Raw genomic sequence first — 22,517 nt, forward strand, 5'->3', positions numbered from 1 at the left:
TTCAGCCCAGGCTAAAATTACTTTGGAGAACTTTTGGGAAGGGGCGGAATACTGGTTATTTGATTGGATGAACCATCGGTCTATCACCTATGTTGGTGATATACGGGCCAAATCAACCAATCAGATCCACGAAGCGTATGAAAATACAACCACAAGCCCGCCCCTGCTGCTGCAGGCAAAGCATAGCTCGTAAGCTCAGCATGCAAGCAACATGTCGGTAAAGGATATTTGCCGTTTGTGTAACGAGAATTTAGGAATAAAAGACACCATTTCAGGTTCCCGGACCATATTCCAAAAGAAAAAAGCATTAGCGAGCGGCTAACAGAATTAGGGCTACCGCTGGCTGATAATACTGGTTAGCTGATTGGATAAACCATCGGTCTATCACCACCTAACCCATCTCAAAACCAACGCTGATTGGCCCGGTCGTTTGGCTAACGGCTCCAAATTTTCTCTGCCTCAAGATGCCAGACTGATCTGCGAGTAGAAAACTGGAGCTCGCCAGATCAGAACGGTCTCACGAGGCCATACGGAATAAATAAAAGTCCCCTGAAAAGAATATAAGTAAAACATATGTATTTAGGCTATTGAACTAAAATGACTAATGCATATGTATTGCCTCATTTATGTATTTCGTGATCTATTTCATAGTCATATTTATTTATGTAAAGGAGGGCAAAAACGGATAATCAGTCGCTCAGGAAGTTATAGGCTACAGTTTCCCTCAACTGCAGCCGGGACATTCTAAAATGCTTAACGTGAAAAAGCTTAACGTGGTTTAATGTACCTAAACAATAATCAATCAGATATCATTCAGTTATCAGTCAGATAACGTCCATAATAATTTGACTTTGGGTTAGATTTTTTGACAGTTTTCAGTGGTCATGAGCAATATGAGAGAGAAATTTGGTCATCATTGATCATTTTTAAGGTACATTAAACCACGTTAAGCTTTTTTTCACGTTAAGCATTTGAGAATGCCCCGGCTGCAGTTGAGGGAAACTGTAACCTTCCTGAGCGATTGATCATCCGTTTTTTCCCCCCTTTACATAAATATGGCTATGAAATAGATCATAAAATACATAAATGAGGCAATACATATGAATATAGGCATTAGTCATTATAGTTCCATAGCCTATACATATGTTTTACTTATATTTATTTCAGGGGACTTTTATTTATTCCGTCTATTTATATGCACATTATATTCAAAGGAAGTTTTGTACAGACTCCGACTAAAAGCAACTAGCAAGCCTGCCTGGCATAGTGCGTCATAGCATATCACTATCTGCAAAGAAAAGAAAATATGAATAAATCACGAGCGCCAGCTCAGCTAGAGCGAGTAACGCCAGCTCTGCAGACGGACCAGAGTCAGTCAGCACCGGGGAGCGAACCGCGGGGACCGAGGTCACAGGGCTGGTGGCTAGCTGCTAGCTAGCTAGCTAGCTGCAGCAGCTAATATTAGAACATTAGACCCGGCAGCACCGGAGGTCTGATCCACATGATCTGATCCCGAACCGGTGACTCTCAGATCAGCAAGTTTAACGGCAGCAACAGAAAGTTTGCTGGGATAGGTAACGGTGGCGTAACGGTAACGTTACAGCTGTGAACCGAAATTCTGTTTCCTCAGCTGGTTCGATTGGGGCGAAGTTGTCTCCGGCAGGTAGAGACAGAGAGGCAGAGGGAGAGAGGGTAATAAAAAAATGTGACATTATGAAATAAAACTCCCCCCAAAGTAATTTTAGCCTGGGCTGAAAGCAACACTGGTAGGCTAGGCTGGTGCATGGCTCTGCTGGTGCTGTTGCCTTGGAAATGACAACATCCGTTCTCTGAATATAAAAAAACAAGCATTTTTTCATTTCTATTTCCGAATGATTTTATTTTTGTTATATGAAATAGAAAATGAAAATCATAGCATATTTTAAATTTCTCCCATCCCCCTTTGACCATGTAAAGGAAAAAACGCCTTGTATTTCAATTTCAAATGATTTTGTTCATGTTCATAATGTTTTCTACTGCATGTAACAGTTACAAAAGTCCGTTCACTTGTTTGTGCATTCTATAAATATATCGGTTTTCTTGTAACTAAGTTAGCTAATAATACCATCACTTGTAACTACTTAGTTTAGCATTAATAATTGGGATCTCCCCCTGACGGTCCTGCTCCTAACAACGGTATTTCAATGTAGCTAACGTAATGTTAATGGCAGCCGGTGAAGAGGAGCCAGTCAGCCTCATAAGAATGAGTGTTAAGTGGTCGGGTTTAGCTTGCAACATTTAGATTACATTGATGCTGTTGTAACGTTTACTTTAACAAAAAAAAAAGGTCCGTCGAGTTGTTTGGGCATAACGTTATATGTCGGTTAGCTAGCTAAGACCACAGGCTTACAAGTTCAATGTAACGTCGGGTAAGAACGAACGTGTGTTGTAGCTAAAGCTGTTGGTTATTCAGTTACTGTGTGTGTGTGTGTGTGTGTGTGTGTGTGTGTGTGTGTGTGTGTGTGTGGGTTATATGCGGGAGGGTGCTGCTGACATGAAAATGTATCGGGGCAACTAACGTTAGCACAGTGTATGGGAACTCTTTGTTTATCATGTCATTTTCCTAAATCTCTCTCACGCAGCGTTTTTAAGGTCGGACTCAAACTGGATTTTTAGCCCACCGTTGTGTCTTTGTTGTGTGCTTTCTTTTGTGTGGTTTTAATTATTTAGTCAATGTGCTTGGTTCACCTCACTGATTCTAAATGTTTTCTTTCATAGGATCCTATTTGAACAGCATACACAATCAAATGCTTTATAGTGGTAAGTGCTGTCATATTTCTTTTTTCTTTGTATATTTCCTAAAATAATTGAAAGTTACAGATGGAAACATTTATTTGTTTCCCAATTGTTTACAAATGAAAATGGACCTACTCTCACAGATATCGCCATTTTAAACTTTAACAGTATCAGAATTATTAAAACACCAACTGGTTGTTTAGTGTTATTTCTTTTTTGAAAAACTATAAGATTTTAGAATTGTGGAAAGGTTATGTAAAATATTTTACATACCACAATTTATTGGCAAGAACGGCATACAAATTGTAAGGCCCAACGTCTACTTATTTTTCATCTTTCTCCTACTATATTCATCTTTTTGTCTCAGTTTTAACCTTTCCTCTATTTATTTTTTTACTTATCTTCATATTTGTATCTTTCTTTGTCTTTACTGTCAATCTCTTTCCTACGTGATTTGAAGTTGACAGCAAGGCTAGTACCTTTGTAGTAACCATGTTGTAATATTCTTAGAGAAATATGTACCCATATGACAGTGTACACCAGTAGTTGACTTCAAAGTGTAGTGTTTAAAAAAACAATGCAATCCACATGTTTATATATGTTTATTACAGTTAATAATAATTAAATAATCTAAGTACTACTAAGTGTGGTAAAGCCACATATTTTTGCAATCTGCACTTTAGCTTGTTTGATTTGTTTCTAACTTTCATATGAACGTTTACACCAAGCTTGGTCAGTGTTCAATATACTACTGTGATTGAAGTAGTTAAATAAAAGATGTCATTCATATAAATTCATGAATCACCTAATTTCATCATCAAATCCAGACCTGGCCTCCAGGAAATAACAGTTTGTTTAATCTATCTAATCTTGTGTTGTTCATACTATACAAGGATGTATTACTCTTAGTTGAATAATACAGAAGACAAAGAGCTTAAAAAATTATTGCATATTAAATTGCAATCACAATATTTGTGGAAAAAAATCGCAATTAGATTATTTTCTAAAATCATTAGCCCTACTTACTACTCCCTTATGATTTAATACTTGTGTATTTGTTTCTCAATTGGTCTTATTGACTGCCTTTTTTTTTTATTTTTTTTTAATAGGGCATGGATGAAGACGCCATCAACGAGGCCACTGAAGAAACCAGCGTTGGGATTTATGTTCTTAAAGAACATGCTTCAAGTGATGAACCAGGGGACATTGGTATTGTCCTGCAAGATCTTTATAATGTAGCATTACCTGTTGCTACGCTGTTTGGACTAATGTACAGTATGCCCTGAACTTCAGCTGCTTCTCGCCTTCGATCCAAAAGATTTGCATGGAACTTGATGGAGGGAAACTTACCAACAAAGCACTTGCTCTAAAAAACAGGCTCTTCCAGTGAAAGGGCCAGAGAGACTGCGCCGTCAACCAAACAGCGTAGTTGTCCCTAAAGGCATCGTTGGTATGGCTGTACTCTTTGGACTAGTTTTTTTTTGTTTGAATTAAGGATTTGCATTGAGCTGCATGGAAATAACCTTTTGCAAACCAAGCAAAAGTTTTCTCTAGAGAAAACAGACTCCTTCATTAAAGACCAACAGGCATCTTTGGTACTGCTATACCAGATGGAATTTTTTTTTTTACACAGGGTTAACATTTTTTGTTATTTGAAAAACTACTTTGAAAACAGAGTGCACAATTTAAAGGGTTACTTCGGGTTTTTCAACTTGGACCCTATGTTCCTCTGTTGTTGTTACTGATGGGAACAACGATCTTCGACGTTGGTCCAGTATAAAGCGAGTAGGCCTGTCACGATAACAAGTTTTGCTGGACGATAAATTGTCCCAGAAATTATTGTGATAAACCATAATCTTGTCGTCCTGAGACCATTTTTATCTAATATAATGATAATGGCATAATAATGCAGGTACACTTTTTCAAAGATCATTTTAACACTAGAACTGGAAGATATTTTAAATATACACAATATGTCTTTGATCTCCTTTAGTAGGCTATGTCGTCTTTCATGCTGTTGTACAGTTGTGGAATTGCCGTTTGTGGCACGTATGTTCCCCCAGGCAACTGGTACTGACCGTCAAATGTTTGCATTATTACTTGAGTGTTTGTGCGATAGACTGCAGACTCTGTACTGCTGTTAACAATTATTTATTAAAAATTAAATATTGCATTTAAATAATAACAAATTATATCTATCTATATCTATGTGGCTATCTGCCACATGGCGAGTAAATATTTTTACCATAATAGTTCTGTTTTTCAGCCATCATTTTGGTGAAGGTGCAGCTACTTTCTTCTGCTCCTCTGCAGGTCGGAGCTTCGCGGGGGTGGGCCGCCACACAAACAAACACTGGCGCCACTTTCCTGAAACCGCTTGCAAGACATCGTCCACAGCGCCGTGTATGTCCGAGCACAACGGATATCGCTCATATTCTTTTTTTTTTTCTCTTGACGCTGCCTTAACTGTTCAAGGTTCCTGCTTATGCCAATATCTGCTTTTGTGTTTTACTTTTGTGTCAATAATAAAGATCCTTTTCTGAAATGCAATTTCACTTGAACTGAATTGTAATATAATACACTTGTAGTGTAATAGCAACATTCATGCTTAAGTATAACAAAATAGGGAAAAAAGTACAGATGAAATATACTTCAAACAATTTGTTTCTACCTAACACTATAATAACATTGCACTGAAAGTATGTGTTATGATGTTTAGGTTGTAATTGAACTTCACTTCAAAACACATTATTATTGTCATAGTGGGACACTTTAAAACGACTAAATATAGTTATGAAGTGCATTTGTAAATGACTTGAAATATCACAGAGGCATACTAAATTAACAGTTTATAGTAATTATAAGTATGATAGCAGTATGCACAAAATATACTTAAACACAACTATAAGTTGCGCTGCAATGCCTTTTTACGTGTATTTCAATAAGAATGGCAATACAATGCAATTGCACTGTAAGTGTGCTTAATTGCTCATAAATCCTGATTTTCATTAGTGTATTTTAGTGCACTTGAAGTTTAAAAAAAGTTGTTCCATTTTAGTATACTATTTACACTCGAAGTGTAGTCAAATAAATGTTAAGTTGAAGTTAATACATAATTGAATACACTTAACTATACTTGGATTTGACGAAAATAGTACAAAATTTTGAAAATATACTTAGTACACTTTATTAAAGTATATTTTTAATAGAATTCTTTTTCACCTGGGATATCTGTCTTTATATTTTTTTTTATTGTTTTCAACTACTACACTTTGAATTGCCCTGTTGTTGAAATGTGCTATACAAATAAAGCTGCCTTGCCTTCCCATAAAAACGGGGTGAAACGTCCTGATTGACACCTGGCTCCAGCGCCCGATCACAGAAAGTGGAGACGTGTCGTCCATCTTTTTTATTTATTTTTACAGTCTATGATTTATTAAATACTGTAAAATTGCATTATGGGAATTGCAGAATTCAGTGTTTTTGACTGAAACTAGAAGAATCTCTGCCTCGGCTGCTTTGTCGTTATAATGTGTCTCTCAAAAATGTATGAAAGTGCAATACTTTCATACATGGACAAGACCTGGACAAGACCAGTGTTGCCACAGTTACTTTGAAAAAGTAACTTAGTTACTTTACAGATTACTTGATTTTAAAAGTAACAAAGTTAGATTACAAGTTACTTTATTAGTTACATTCAGCAACTGCCGACAACACCCCTACAGCCTCAACATAAAAATGACAACCGGTTTACTGTGAAGCAGCTCGGCGTTGCCAGTAGTAGGATCTGGTTTATTATGGCACGAAAGAGAGCGAGTCAACCGTGTTTAAGGGCAGCATTTCCGCCTACTGCCCGACCAACTTCTTCAACTCTCCCCCACTTACTGGTTTTGCACCGAAGTCCAGCTTTTGTTGTTTGGGTGGTGGGGGACCTCCTGCCCTCTGCTTCGCTCCACCTGCTGGGACTTGCTCTGTAAGTTTGACTGCAGTGCTGTGACTCCAAATGTTTCTTCAAATTTGACGTAGTGTTTTTGTAGCTAGATAACACTTTGTCACCACCAGCACAGAGTGTACAACGAACGTTAATATTGCCGTCTCTCTAAATAGTAAGTGTATTTCCAGCTAGAAAACGCGCATCTCTCTCCTCCCTCCATTGTTGTTTACGTTTGTGCCGCTGCGTGGTACACGTGAACTGTCCTCATGCTGAAAACGTGACTTGTCGCATACGTGACTTCACTCCCAGAGACGCAAGAAGAAAGCAAAAATATATATTTTTCCTAAGGAAAATGACAAATAGTAACGTACAGTGACTTGGATAAGTAACTTTAATCTGATTACTGGTTTGGAAATAGTAACGCTTTAGATTACTCGTTACTGAAAAAAGTGCTCAGATTAGAGTTGTAACGCGTTACAAGTAACGCGTTACGTGGCATCACTGGACAAGACCTACCTGATGCCATGGGACAACCACGTTTTCATTTCAGTTTCACTTCTGTGCGCTTTGAGTTGGGCACATATTTAACAAGGAACAGTTTCGTCAGACATCTTGAAGGCTCCATTTCTTTTTTTTTTTAAACGTGTCTATTTCTTATCGCAAGCATATAACAGTATAAAACAGACACACAAACACAGCTTGTTGTTTTTGAAACAAAGGACAACTGACCTTGATTACAGAGGGAGCCGAAGAAGCCAGAGAGACATTCGCAATGTCCGCTGACGTGGTGACACGCGCCGTCGCTGTAGATACACTGAGGACACGACTGGCTGCAGCGATGGCCGTAGAAACCAGGCGAACACGCTGCAGAGAACGCAAACACCACTGTTAGAAGTGGGCAAACTCTGTGTGCATGCGTGTGTGTGTGCGTGTGTGTGAAATAGAGAGAGAAGTCAATTTCAGTCGAAAGGGAACTTCTGATTACTTCTCTGATTAGTTCTCTGATCATTTTAATAATGGATTTCATGGTCCACTTAGTCCCAAATGAAGCTACGTTTTCAGACCCCACGTATATAAAAGCTTAATATAGGCTGTATCCATCATATATATTTGTGTGTGTGTGTGTGTGCAGGCAAAAGTGTGTCCCTGAACGTGTTTCCTTGACCGCTGTCGGCTCTCCGGGGTCAACCTGTTGGCAGTATTGGCGTTTCTTTGTTTTTCCTTCCACCACAGATCCTCCCTCACACGTCTTCCTGACGCCTTTAATTTGCTTTAATTGATCTTACTCTAAGTGGCGAGACAAGCTGGTGCAGGCCGGTCTACTGCCTCTCTCACGCTACAGGACTTTCCTAATTAAGATAATTGCCTAAACTGTGAACCAAGAGCCTTTAAATTTATAACTCTGATGCAGGGAGAAGCAGAGGAAAAACTGGTGTGTGTGTGTGTGTGTGTCGTCAGAAAAAGAAAGTGATTTTGGTTGACAGTTCAGGAGAAATTCTTTGTTTTCAGATGAGCCACCGTGTTTTTCTCTTGTCTGAAAATCAGAATAAAACATAAGTGGGAGCCCAGTGAATTGTGTGTGTGTGTGTGTGTGTGAATGTGTGTGTGTGCGCGCGTGTGCTTGCATGTGTGTGTGTGTGTGTCATCAGATGTAAGAAGGGTTTATTTTAAAATCGGATTAATGAGAAAACTGTAAATCATCTATTGTACAATCTGCTTAAATCAAAGTCTGAGGCTACCTGTTGATGCTGAATATATATATATATATATATATATACCCATATCAGCAGAAAGGCCCACTGCCAGCAACATCAACAGATAGCCTCAGACTTTAATTTAAGCAGATTGTACAACAGATGAGTTACAATTTTCTCATTAATCCGATTTTAAAATAATCCCTTCTTACATCTGATGACACACACACACACACACACACACACACACACACACACACACACACACACACACACACACACACACACACACACAATTCACTGGGCTCCCACTTACGTTTTATTCTGTGGTGGTGATGGCGCATTGGATATGACACATACCTTTGGTGTGGGAGACCTGGGTTCAATTTTCACTGCGATACATCAACCAGTGTGTCCCTGAGCAAGACACTTAACCCCCAGTTGCTCCAGAGGTGTGTGACCTCTGACATATATAGAGCAATTCTAAGTCACTTTGGATAAAAGCGTCAGCTAAATGACGTGACGTAATTCTGATCAAGAAAAAAAAAACACAGTGGCTCATCTGAAAACTAAGAATTTCTCCTGAACTGTCAACCAAAATCACTTTCTAACTCCTGAGGTGTTGTTTACAGAGCATTTTATCACCGAAATAAATGATCACTGCTGATTGTTTCTAATGTGATTAGCGTCTCTGCAGTAAAGTGTGATAAAGTTTCTTTTTGAGACAAATAACAGGCAATGGTATCGCTTCTTTCACATAGGTAAAAGTAGCCATACCACAGTGCAGAAATACTCCAGCATTCAACATTTTACTTCAGTAAAAGTACACAAAGTATCAGCATCAGAATATACTTAAAGTAACAAAAGTAAAAGCACTCATTATGCAGAATGGCCCATTTCAGAATAATGTTTATTATCTTATTAAATAATAAACACCGATGCATTAATGTGTTCAGCACTTTTGTGGAGCTCATTTTAAAACCGACCTCAAAGAAATAAAATGATTACATCATCATTTTGATTGGATAAGATAAGATAGACTTTATTGATCCCACAATGGGGAAATTCACTCGTTTGGGGATTTTTTTCTAAATTATTGATGCATGAACACGTGACTGTTATCATTCTTCACAAACTTTACTTTGATGCTGGAGCTCATTTCAAAAGGCGCTTTTACTGAGAATTCAATTTTTTTTCAATTCTAGTATTGCTACGTTTTTTTTTGTATCCAAGTCCTTCCACCACTGCACTGCAGCTACGTTAGAGGAGGCACAGTGTGTGTGAGGTGTGTGTGTGTGTGTGTCAAATGTGTCTTTACTTCGTCTGCAGTTGGTGCCACGGTAACCGGGAGCGCACACGCAGGTGCCATCCTCTGGGGAGCAGGAACCTCCGTTCTCACAGGTGCAGCTGTAGGAGCAGTTGGGTCCCCAGCGTCCCTCCTCACACACACTGTCGCAATGGACACCTGCAGAAAACACACACACACACACACACACACACACACACACACACACACACACACACACACACACACACACACACACACACACACACACACACACACACACACACACACACACACACACGCACCCATTTATAGTCTATTGTAAAGCAAGAGGCTTTGTTCTTAGCTACCCAGCTTTTAAGTGAAGTCAAACTGACTTCCCAAATGCTGCTCACAAAGTTTCAGATGTGTCACTTGAGCTTGAAAAAGGAGAAGAGCGAATGATGCAAAGAAAGGGGATAGATGAGGGAACATTAGCAAAAGGCCTTTAAAGCATGTACTCAGACACTGAGTCAGCAGGGGAGGGGGGATTTTGATGTGACAGATCAGAGAGAAAAAGAGACAATTCCTCTACACTCATCTCCCTGTTAAAAAGAAAAAAAGCTGGTGATATTCTATAGTTTTAGTATGGCCAATTTATCACATGAAAAACCAACAGTTGGGTTTGCATCAAAGCCTGATATATCTTCTTCCCCTGTGCAATATAGCTCCACTGTTAGTTTGTTTCCGTTTATTATCCTTTCGAAAATTCAAAAATGCAGTATTTCCTCCTGTTTGTTTGATAAAAAAATACAGTGAGCAGCTGTTCTTTTTTTTAAATGAAACTATATCTGTGAGGTGTTATCAGAGATTGACGTCTTCAGTGGGAACCAATGGGCTTGGTGCTGAGAGCCACAGACAGGAAGTCAGACAGTGTTGAGGGACGGACAAACATGTTGTTGGTTTTGGTCTTGGACTGTAAGAAAAATATAGAATATTTCCATCCTTATCCTTTAAACACTGAGATCTAAATGGCTCAAAGAAGTACTGCAGGGCCGTAGCCGATGATTAGTATTTATTTTATTCTCTTTTTATTAGCGCTGCCCCCTTTTAGGTGATTATTGGTCGTTTTGGTCTTAGTCGACTAAGATTTACAGATTAGTCATTTTTTATGCTGAATGAATTAAACTTCTGAGCACATCTCTGGTAAACACTAGATTTAAAGTGGTGCTTTTGTAGGATTCTTTGTGGAGAAACTCCGTTTTACAGATCTGTCGATTAAATCTAAACTAATCGTTTAGTCATACGAGTGTTAGTCAAATCAGAATTTCTTTTGTCGAGGACAGCCCTACTTTTTTTTATTGAGATAGATAACCAAATATCGACCAAACATGTCACCGTCTCTTATACATTTTAATTTAAAACATGAAAGAAAAATAAAAGGAATAATGAATGTAAAACTAAATATGAGGACTGATTTCAAGACACTATACATTAACCACATATAACCATACGTATGTCAATTCTTCCATACATATCTACTTTTATGCATATATATACATACATATATATACAGTATATGTATGTACTATATATATATACACATATATTTACACATATATATATATATATATATATATATATACACACATAAATATATATATATATATTTATATATACTGTATGTGTGTGTATATATACAGTATGTATATATATATATACGCACAAATGTATATACATACGCATATACATATATATATGTATACACACACGTTTTAAATCAGTAAAAAAAAAAACTATGATTATTTTCATTAACAGTTATTCTACGAAGTAACAGTAATTGTTCAGTTAAATGTCCATGACGTAATGCATTTGTTGTGCGTGCTAAAATGCTAAACTAAAATGCTAAACTAAAATGGTGAACATGGTAAACACGCCTATCAGCAATATTAGCACGCTGCCATTAGCATTCACTCAAAGCACCGCTGTGCCTCCAGACAGCCTGACAGAGCCGAGCTAACAGAGCAAATAAAACATCATGGAACGAGGATGAAGAGTGGAGCAGTGGTTATGTAGCTGAAACAGTTTTGACCAAGTCAAGTTAGGATTTTTTAAATTTGATAATTAAATAATTGTACCCCAGATATGTACAGAACGGGACATTTTACAGTGTAAAAACAAACTTGTCAATCCATCACTGACATTAACATTCAAAAATATGCAGAAAGTAGCTAAAACAATATCCGTTTTCCCGAGATATTGTGAACCAATAAACTGTTTTAGCACATGTGCGAATATGTAAGTTTGTATGAACAAACATTTTAGGCAAAAAGCCTACATTCCCCAAATTCTGCCCGAGACTTTTTGCCCTTTAATCATTTGCTGAAGTGTCTGCTTCTTTCATCAGTCTTGCGTGCGTGTGTGTGTGTGTGTGTGTGTGTGTGTGTGTGTGTGTGTGTGTCCTGAGAGGCAGCAGTCTGTCTACACAAAAGTTGGCTTGCAGAATGGATCAGAGCCCTCGGTGCTCACAAGGGACAGTCTGTAGACGGCAGTGCCCGAGAGACTCACATTTCATCAATTCTTAGTTACAAGCTGTAACACACACACACACACACACACACACACACACACACACACACACACACACACACACACACACACACACACACACACCTTACCACCACATCTAAATATAAAGACAGTAAGTGAGACAGACAGACAGAGTAAGAAGAGTGTATGTGCAAATATAGTAAATCTCCCACCTCCTCTCTGCTGCCTGGCTTACTGCAGCTCATTAGAAACTTCCTTTGACACAGAACATAAGAGAATATGAGAGTGGGGCACAGGCGGGCCGCCATTATGACTCAATTAATAAACTACCTCTGAGCCACAAAGTGGGTGAAAATCAAAAGCTCCATTCGTGCGGCTGTGAAGTTAAAACAAAGGGAGGAGCGGGACGAGAAGGTGGGGACGAGATATGAAGCAGAAGAAGGACAAATGTAAATTCTTGTAGCACAAAGCTTAGGCAGAGCGTGGTGTAAAGCTAACACATAGTATCCATCTCCCAAGTGACAGCAGCACTAAAATAAAATGTAAAACTCTGACCTGAGATCAATAAAATAATACTTCGGACCAGTGACGGACTGGGATCAAAAAACCATAGACAGTATATATAAAATGGAGCAACAGATCCCGTGTCTCTGGACGGAGACCAGTGAAGGATATTAGAAGCACTTTTCCGGTGATGGCTGAGCGTTACTGGGCAGCCTCCAACTCACAGAGAAGACGTAGATGTGATGTGAACAACGTGTCTAAAAGTGTGAAGTCTTCTGGTAGCTGTGCCGAGAGAAATCTCAATCATTCCCAATCTTACTTAGACGGAGAGCGTAGGTATATGTAAGGAGATAACAAGGGCACAGGCTAATTATTGCCAACTAAAATGGTAGTTAACATTAGTAATTAAACTTAAACAGCTAATGTAAGTCAAAATCTGCCTGTGAGCTTCTCCTGTACTATACGGTAATTTCTCTACTGTGCGACAGTAAAAATGGCGCCATAGGAGGTTTGAGTTCTGAAGAGAGGCTTACCCCCTTGCAAAAAAAACGGCCCTGGCATTTGCAACACACCAGCCCTATTTTTGTCAATAACAGAGCTTGGAAATAAGTAACTGTGCCTTCCGAGTGTATCTTTCCACGCACTTTGCCACAGAACAATCTTGAATATTTGTGGCTGCATGCATAAAATAACTTATCAAAATTAACCAAAGACAAGTTATCAGTAGTGGCCCATAGCGGCATTTGCCCAAATTCTAGATGGCCAGTCCGTCACTGCTCCTGACCCACTTCAGGTCATGTAGCGCTCACAACACTTGGTGTAAGAAAAGGTCTAAAACAAACACTTATAAGTAACTGTAGTTTCTTTTTTTTGCAGTACTGCAAGTATATTCATCCAGTTTCTACTTATTCATCTTCATAAACACATGCTGTGTCCTATTTCCATGCTGCATACTAATTCTTCCTGGGTTTTGAGTACAGTACGTACTGTGACACAGTTCAGTGTGCTCAAAGATGTCAGTGAGCAAAAACTAAATTCTCCTGGATTTTGAGAGTGGAGTTGATGACACTATCAGCCCACAGTGCCATTCTATAAAGAAGTAAGGAAGGAGGGGCTCACACTTGCAAACGTATTAAAACTAATTGTTGACAGTAGTGTGACAGACTGAAGTAACGTCACAGGAGGAAAAAGTATTAAATCATCCAAAACAGTTTTTGCTTTCTCTTTGTTCCTTTTCCAGTCGTTAAACTAGTCGAGGCTTTCTAATGTCACAGTTTGATCTAATAGCTTCTGTTTTTGATGAAGTTTATACAGTTTTTAGTCCCCGACAATCCAATATTCACACCCACTTCATACCGTGATGGGTCAGCTGTGGGCCGGTGATAATGGAACTTTGAATTCTCTCTCTAGCTTTCTTTTTCATTTATTACTCATCACGCAACTATTTATGTCACTTTTCATGTGAACAACCGGGTGCAATACTATGAATGTTGTCCAGGAGAGACTGTCTGAAAATATGCGCTGTTTGTTGCATATTTAAAAGTCCCATAATATGCTCATTTTCAGGTTCATGCTTGTATTTTGGGTTTCTACTAGAACATGTTGACATGCTTTAATGTTCACAAAACACATTACTTTTTTATCATACTGTCTGTCTGAATATGCCTGTATTTACCTTCTGTCTGAAAGGCTTTAGTTTTGCGCCTGTCTCTTGAAGACCAGTCCGCTCTAATTGGCTTGTGGGAAAAAATATGGTGCAGCTTTTCAAAAGAAGTTCTCAAGTCGTGGGTGGAGATCCTCAGATGGGGGGGGAGGGTGGGGGGGCGGTATATTGTAACGAGCCTGCATGTGACATTGGACGAGGAGCCAAATCTGAATGGCTTGTTGGATCTCATGTAATCTGATCAAGGCAGTCCACGAAAAACTGACTAGCGTGTCTTATTTCACACGTTTGTGGGTATACCCATGTACTGTCAAGCACTGAAAAAGTGATTTTTTCATGATATGTCCCCTTAAAACAATATCGCATCTCCCACTTTTGGGACACAATCGGACAACACTTTGTAAGAAATAGTTCTGTTCAACCGTAACCCGGTCCTTAGAGTGTGGTTTGCCAATCAATGGGCGGAACAGTGGAGTAAAATGTTAACAAGAACTGGATAATTATTTGAATGTATCTTGCTCACCAAGCTTTGTCTGTTTGTTTTTTTTGTCTACAGCTGATTCTATTCTTTCAGTTCAACAGTCGGCCACTAGGAAAATTGGAATCACAATAGACTGTACCGCTCTCTGAAACCAGAGTCATACAGGTTTAGTCGCCCTTTTCATTTGATGGAGACTCCAAGGACCCTATCTTGCACCCAGCACAGCGTAGCACAAAGCCTGACACAAGTGTCTTTGCTATTTTAAGACCATCAAGACACTGACATGAATACATGACACTGTCATGACCACATGAACCCTAACCCTAACCATAACCATAACTTGTCATGACAAAAACTGTCATAAACGTTTATGACTTGTTTATAATGTTTATGACACGTTCATGACAGTGTCATGTCACGCTTATGTAGATACCTAACCATATATTTCCCCCAGTGGCATTAACAGATGGGATATTCCAACAGAGAGAGAGAGCTCAGTGAAGTAAAAAAAATAAATTCATTAAGTTTTTTTTCTTCTTTATGCTTGTATTGGTACATTTAAATGAAAAGCAATCACACTGCAAATTGCTTGGATTTTTTATATATATTTTTTAAATATTTTTTAATATATTAAAATTCCTCCAAATGCAAACTCATTACCAGTTCTCCCTCTGGCAGTGAATTACAACGCCCCTTTCCATATTCATCAGCTCATATCGATCATTGCTCATCACGACTCTCCTGATTGACAATTAACGGGTAAAAGAAGCCGAGCTACAAACTGAACATGACTTATATTAAAGCAAACAAAGGTTCAAAGAAAGAGGTCACCGCTGAGGATGTTAATTTGATCAGGATCGTCAGTGACCCCTCTGGTCATCCTGCGGCCAATCTTTTTGCTCTCATGCTTCAAGCAGACGCTAACGCTCTATAAAATGCTCCACCACTCTTTTTTGCAAAGAGTTTCTGCAAAGGGTTGAATCTACCACGTAGATAGATAGATGGATAGATAGATAGATACTTTATTCATCCCAAGAGAAATGTTAGGCATCCAGTAGCTTAGACATCCATAACACAACAAACAAACACTCATACACACATATATCCCACATGTACATACAAATCATTCACATACATTTTAAGAGTTAAGGATTTGTGAAGTGATTCCAAAGGTCTGGTATGGACTGACCATGTTATGCAATGACCATGATAAGGTGCTATGGTAGAGTTTGTGCAATGGTGGAACGTAGGTACGCGTAGGTACAGACCCTACGCAGTACCCTAAAAAGCCGTAGCCTGACGTGCACCTCACCAGAAATGTAACTACATGTCGCGGCGACGCAGACCCCAACAACTGTGATTGATTGGCTCGGCCGTGGCTTGGTAGAGTCGCATTTCCCTCTACTTATTTCCATGTTTTCCTTCTCCGTGAACGACACGAAATCAAGGAGGGGGTTAACTTTTCCTGCTGCAGCTTTCCGACAGTGGTCAGAAAGCACAGGGGAGACACTTTGTTTCTCCGTCTCCGCTGCCGGAGTCGGTACTTGCTCCGAAGGTAATCCCCGTCACTCTCTCATTCGCTCTACCACACACTCCCCACGCACGCACACACCGGCTTTGATATTTTCTTAAAGAGATACGCTAGAACGACGCAGAGATACCAGTGCACAAGAATAAACTAAATCCCCACATTTGCGTAGGCTGCGTAGATACTACGTACTACTATAAATCAGCCTTTAGGTGGTCGGTTGCTTATGTTTTTACGAGCTCTTTCAGATGTAATCTTCGCACATTCACTTTAAAACCCAATTAACTGCTTTAATGATTGTTGGTCCTTTGCTTGTGTGGGGATTTGTCCGTTCTTTTTTATATTATTATATAAAAAAATTTATATTATTTTTTATACTGTCCTCTAACTTATACTGTTTATGGTCTTTAACATGCTGTTTCATATATGCCATCTGTTTGATCTGTTGTGTTCCATTCCATTCCATTCCATGTGGTTCCTGACTCCATACGGCAAAGACACTTGATCTTGACCTTGATATTCTTTTAACAAAAACAGGCCAAGAGTCAGAGCAAAGCCTATTCTTAAAAGGGGGTCAGCTCTATGTTCCCACAGCCCAATAGTCCCAGAGCCCAATATGGTCCCACAGCCCTATCTTCCCACATTTCTAAGAATTTCTTTTTTTCTACTGAAAATTAGGCCCTATGTTCCCACATTTGTAGGATTTTTCTTAAAATTAGGCCCTATGTTAGGGTTAGGGGATAATGGGTTGGGTGTAATTGGCTACCAAATTGGGAGAAAGGGGGATACAATCTGATACAAATTTATGAAAAAGGAAACGTGGCAACATAGGGCCTAATTTTGGAAAAATAAATCTTAGAAATGTGGGAACATGGGGCTGTGGGAACACAGGCACGCTCCCCTTAAAAGGTGCTTTGTCCACAGGGACTTGTGAAGCTGTCAAACTCATCCAAGCTTGAATTCTCCATCAGTTTAACAATTATAGATTTGAATTTCTCCTGTGTCATATTGATTTGTTGTCTCCATTTATGTCGCCAGCACCACCTCAGCCACAGACTCCTTTCCCTCCTCCCTCCGGGTGCTCTTGTATTGTAAATACCATCTCCTCAACCATTTGAGTCTGTGGCTGCATGTGGGCGTCCATTCCTGTTGCCAGGAGACTTAACCTTTGATGGTCACAGTGTTTAGTAGCCCTAACTCACCGGTCCAACCTGCCACACAGCGACAGAAGCCGGTCACTGGATCACAGCCGTCAGCGTTGACACAGTCACATCTCTCTCTGCAGTCCAGCCCGTATGATCCCTCCTGACAGCCAGAACACAGCAGACACAATTATACAAATGCACTTTAAACTGCAGAACTATAACTAATATACTGTGCAACGTACCAGAGAAGAAGAAACACACATTAGAAGTTATTAAATGCAACTAACTTCAGTTGGTTGAGTAATAGCGTTTAAGACGGAGCCTGCTGGATCATAGTTCATAAAAATGCAGCGCAGTGACGATACAGACATTTCATAGTCTACACAAGACGGGTGTAACGCCGCTAATGAGTCAGCCGTCACTCTCTGAGTAGCCTAGCATAATGCTTCAGTCCATCACACTCCCTCGGTCTTTCGGTCGTTCTTTTTTTTTTTTTTTTTTTTCCTAAAGATTTCGGCCTTTATTTTGATAGGAAAGCTGAAGACATGAAAGGGGAGAGAGAGAGAGTGGGGGGGTGAGTCAAACCTCGATATTTACCAACTGAGCTATCCGGGCGTCCTCTTTCTCTTTTAATCAGTCTGTTATTGTTGTTGAAAACTTATGAAGGAGCTTTCTCAGATATATATATACAGTACAGGCCAAAAGTTTGGACACACCTTCTCATTCAATGCGTTTCCTTTTTATTTTCATGACTATTTACATTGTAGATTCTCACTGAAGGCATCAAAACTATGAATGAACACATATGGAATTATGTACTTAACAAAAACGTGTGAAATAACTGAAAACATGTCTTATATTTTAGATTCTTCAAAGTAGCCACCCTTTGCTTTTTTATTAATAAGGGAAATAATTCCACTAATTAACCCTGACAAAGCACACCTGTGAAGGTAAAACCATTTCAGGTGACTACCTCATGAAGCTCATTGAGAGAACACCAAGGGTTTGCAGAGTTATCAAAAAAAGCAAAGGGTGGCTACTTTGAGGAATCTAAAATAGTTTCCAGTTATTTCACACGTTTTTGTTAAGTACATATTTCCATATGTGTTCATTTATAGTTTTGATGCCTTCAGTGAGAATCTACAATGTAAATAGTCATGAAAATAAAGGAACACATTGATAGAGAAGGTGTGTCCAAACTTTTGGCCTGTACTGTATATGTATATATATATATATATATATATATATATATATATATATATATATATATATATATATATTTTTTTTTTTTTTATATATCCTAGGCTATTTATTTCAGATAACCTTCATTTACATGTGTTGCAGCTGTATATTTTCAAACTGGTAAAGGAAACCCTGTCTTTGCATTTTATTTTAATCACAATCTGTTTTAATAAAAGTGCTTGTAAAAAGTGGCTTTGACTTAAAACTTAAAACATTTAGCCCACTTTGTAAAAAATTACAGAGCTATATATTGTGTATCGCCATTCAGCGTTACGGCGAAAAATTTGGGTGCACCTACATTTTGTGAGTGTGGTGCACCTAAATAAAAAAGTTAGGCGCACCAGTGCAACCAAGGCAAAAAGTTAGTGTGGAGCCCTGTACTCGATTCATCTTTGCAGTTCTAGCATTTTAGCCTTATGAGAGCGTCCTGATCTTGCGAGCTCCAGTTTTCTACTCGCAGATCAGTCTGGCATCTTGAGATAGAGAAAATATGGAGCCGTTCGCCAAACGACCGACCAATCAGCGTTGGTTTTGGAGCAGTCCACACCCTGCCAACCTGGACAGAGACACGGAGACGATCAGACGGACAATCCATTTGAGTCTACTGTGATTCATGTGCACCTGCACCTTGTTTGGAAAGGTTCTATCAAAATAAAGTTGACTTATTCACTTAAAATATCACTAAAATGATAGTCTTGCATTACCAGACCTTCCTCCACAGCGCTGCGGAGGAGGGTCCGGCTAGTCCACACAACTTACAGGAGACAAGTTATAATTGATTAATTAAATATAATTAATCATTAAATGAATAAATATTTTTGTGTCAGTGTTGTAGTTTGTAGACTTACTGCCGTCTCAGCGCCGGCTGCTCCTAGAGACCAGTGTTATTTCTCCAGGTTGGAGGACAGCTCGTTTTGATGGAAATGAGTTTGTAGCTCGTTGCTAACCTTACTACGTTAGGAAAGATGCGTCGTTTGTGATATAATAACATTTCGCTATAGAGTTATTGATTCCGGAAGTTGGAATCTGTGAATATCTTTCTAATTCTGTGCACGTTTATAAAACCGATGGCACGGATTATGAATCCGTTCGAATAGTTTATAAAACCGAGGGAACAGATTTTTATTCTGTGCGCACAGTTTAGTTTTTTTTTCTCTCAGCTGACCCCCATGGGGGCTCCATACATTAGACCGACCAATCAGCGTTGGTTTTGAGGCGGGTTTAGGTGTGACGCAACGAGAAGCGACTGTTCAGTCTAAACAACGTGGCGGCTTCCACGGATGAAATGATCGTAGCTATCGCAGCGAGATTTATCCAAATTAGAAAGTATTCCTTCATTGAAGGAAGAGCAAAAAAATGGCAGGCTTTTCTCGGAGGAAAAGATGTTTTTGCTCTTCTCCCGACTGGTTTCGGCAAGAGTTTGATCTGATTGGTTGATTTGGCCCGTCTATCACCAACATAGGTGGTGATAGACAGGTGGTTTGTCCAATCAGGTAACCAGTATTTTCGCCCCTTCCCAAAAGTTCTCCAACGGAAAGTTCCCAGATGGATATGCCGAGCAAATGCGAAGTGATCCATCTGGCGGAGTCAGGTTGCTAGTGTTTATCAATTTAGTTGAATCCAAACTTGGACCCCTTCCTGCAAGACACTGCTGCAGCTTTTTCCACTCAGAAGAGCTGATGACTGCCGCGACCACTTACATGACACGGTACGTCGCAGAGCTCGTCCCTCCAGCCCGGAGAGCAGGTGCAGGTCCCGTTGGCGGGGTCGCAGGCTGCCTCGTTGGCACACTGACATGTCTGATTGCAGCTCAGTCCCCAAGCACCACTGGAGCAAGGGATGGAGCAGTCCACACCCTGCCAACCTGGACAGAGACACGGAGACGATCAGACGGACAATCCATTTGAGTCTACTGTGATTCATGTGCACCTGCACCTTGTTTGGAAAGGTTGTATCAAAATAAAGTTGACTTATTCACTTAAAATATCACTAAAATGATAGTCTTGCATTACCAGACCTTCCTCCACAGCGCTGCGGAGGAGGGTCCGGCTAGTCCACACAACTTACAGGAGACAAGTTATAATTGATTAATTAAATATAATTAATCATTAAATGAATAAATATTTTTGTGTCAGTGTTGTAGTTTGTAGACTTACTGCCGTCTCAGCGCCGGCTGCTCCTAGAGACCAGTGTTATTTCTCCAGGTTGGAGGACAGCTCGTTTTGATGGAAATGAGTTTGTAGCTCGTTGCTAACCTTACTACGTTAGGAAAGATGCGTCGTTTGTGATTTAATAACATTTCGATATAGAGTAATTGATTCCGGAAGTTGGAATCTGTGAATATCTTTCTAATTCTGCTCACGTTTATAAAACCGAGGGCACAGATTATGAATCCGTGCGAATAGTTTATAAAACCGAGGGAACAGATTTTTATTCTGTGCGCACAGTTTAGTTTATTTTTTCTCTCAGCTGACCCCCAGGGGGGCTCCATATATTAGACCTCACAACTGTAAAAGCATGGATGTATAATCAGCAAAGTACTTCTTGGTAGTGGAAGAAGAGTACTTCTTCCACCACTGTTTTATTATATATAATTATACGAGTTACAGTGTTTATGTTTCTATAAGGGAAACGAGAGGGAAATGAGTTCAAGATTTAAGATGAATCCCTAAATGAATGATCTTTAACAGTGTAAGGAAGGGAACCTTCTTTGCAGATGCAGGAGCCGTCGATGTGCGAGCAGGAGATCTCGTTGTGGCAGGAGCACGTCGAGGTGCAGTTGGTCCCGTACAGGCCTGCAGGACAGCTGATGGAGCAGTCGTCCCCCTGGACACAGTGGACAGACACACGGACGCTGATGGCAGTGGAAAGGCTCACATTTTTTATAGTTGCTTATTTTAAAACCACAACCATCAAATCAATCATGATTTATATGGTATTCTTTCCATCCCTCCAACCATAGGTTTATCTTAAAAAAAAAAAAAAAATGTCATTTTCTGAATTCTAATTTATCTTTTCTTTGGAAATTAAGTAATTAACTAACTGGACAAATGAGAGAGGGAAATAATAGGGAAAAAAATATCATACAGTTATTAGCAAACTTACTATCAAAAGCTCAATAGTTAATGGGGACATATGAAAAACAACAAATATATATATATATAATTAGCTTTTATTCATATTTGCTCTATTAGTCTTTGTTCTATTTATTTAAAGTGCTCATATTATGCTTTTTGGCTTTTTCCCTTTCCTTTATTGTGTTATATATCTTTTTTGTGCACGTTCTAGGTTTACAAAGTGAAAAAGCCCAAAGTCCTCCCCAAAGGGACTTAAAATCTCCAACAGAAAACACTGTTCACCAACTGCTCCAAACAGCTCTGTTGTAGTCCAGCCTTTACTTCAGAGACCAACGTGGTCACTTTGGAACACACGTTATAATGCTCACCTAGCTGCTAGCATGGTACACCCTCATACTCTGCTTCTGACTGGCTAGTAGTCCTTACCTAGCTACTGTTAGGGCACGCCCTCATACTCTGCTTCTGACTGGCTAGTAGTCCTTACCTAGGTACTGTCAGGGCCCGCCCTCATACTCTGCTTCTGACTGGCTAGTAGTCCTTAGTGAGCATGTGCGACTCCCAACAAAGATGGGATAGAAGTGCGATGCCTCACTCTGTAGCTAAAACAGAGAGCTCAACACACAGAGTGAAAAGAGGAGCTGCAGCAATGTGCAGTACAAC

General features: G+C 39.5%; 1 protein-coding gene across 3 annotated transcripts in view; it reads right to left on the minus strand.

Moving 5' to 3' along the window:
- The window catches only part of LOC114554001 (multiple epidermal growth factor-like domains protein 11), a 194,169-nt gene that overhangs the window by 29,313 nt on the left and 142,339 nt on the right, over positions 1–22,517 (minus strand). For all 3 annotated transcript variants that reach the window (XM_028575535.1, XM_028575527.1, XM_028575544.1), the window contains exons 12-16: positions 21,486–21,606; positions 20,481–20,644; positions 17,596–17,698; positions 9,722–9,868; positions 7,439–7,573 (exon numbers count right to left, since the gene is read on the minus strand). In XM_028575535.1, coding sequence (XP_028431336.1) covers positions 7,439–7,573; positions 9,722–9,868; positions 17,596–17,698; positions 20,481–20,644; positions 21,486–21,606 — 670 coding nt within the window. The remainder of the gene's footprint in view (positions 1–7,438; positions 7,574–9,721; positions 9,869–17,595; positions 17,699–20,480; positions 20,645–21,485; positions 21,607–22,517) is intronic.

This window comes from Perca flavescens, chromosome 1 (assembly GCF_004354835.1).
Source record: "Perca flavescens isolate YP-PL-M2 chromosome 1, PFLA_1.0, whole genome shotgun sequence".
Lineage (NCBI taxonomy): Eukaryota > Metazoa > Chordata > Actinopteri > Perciformes > Percidae > Perca > Perca flavescens.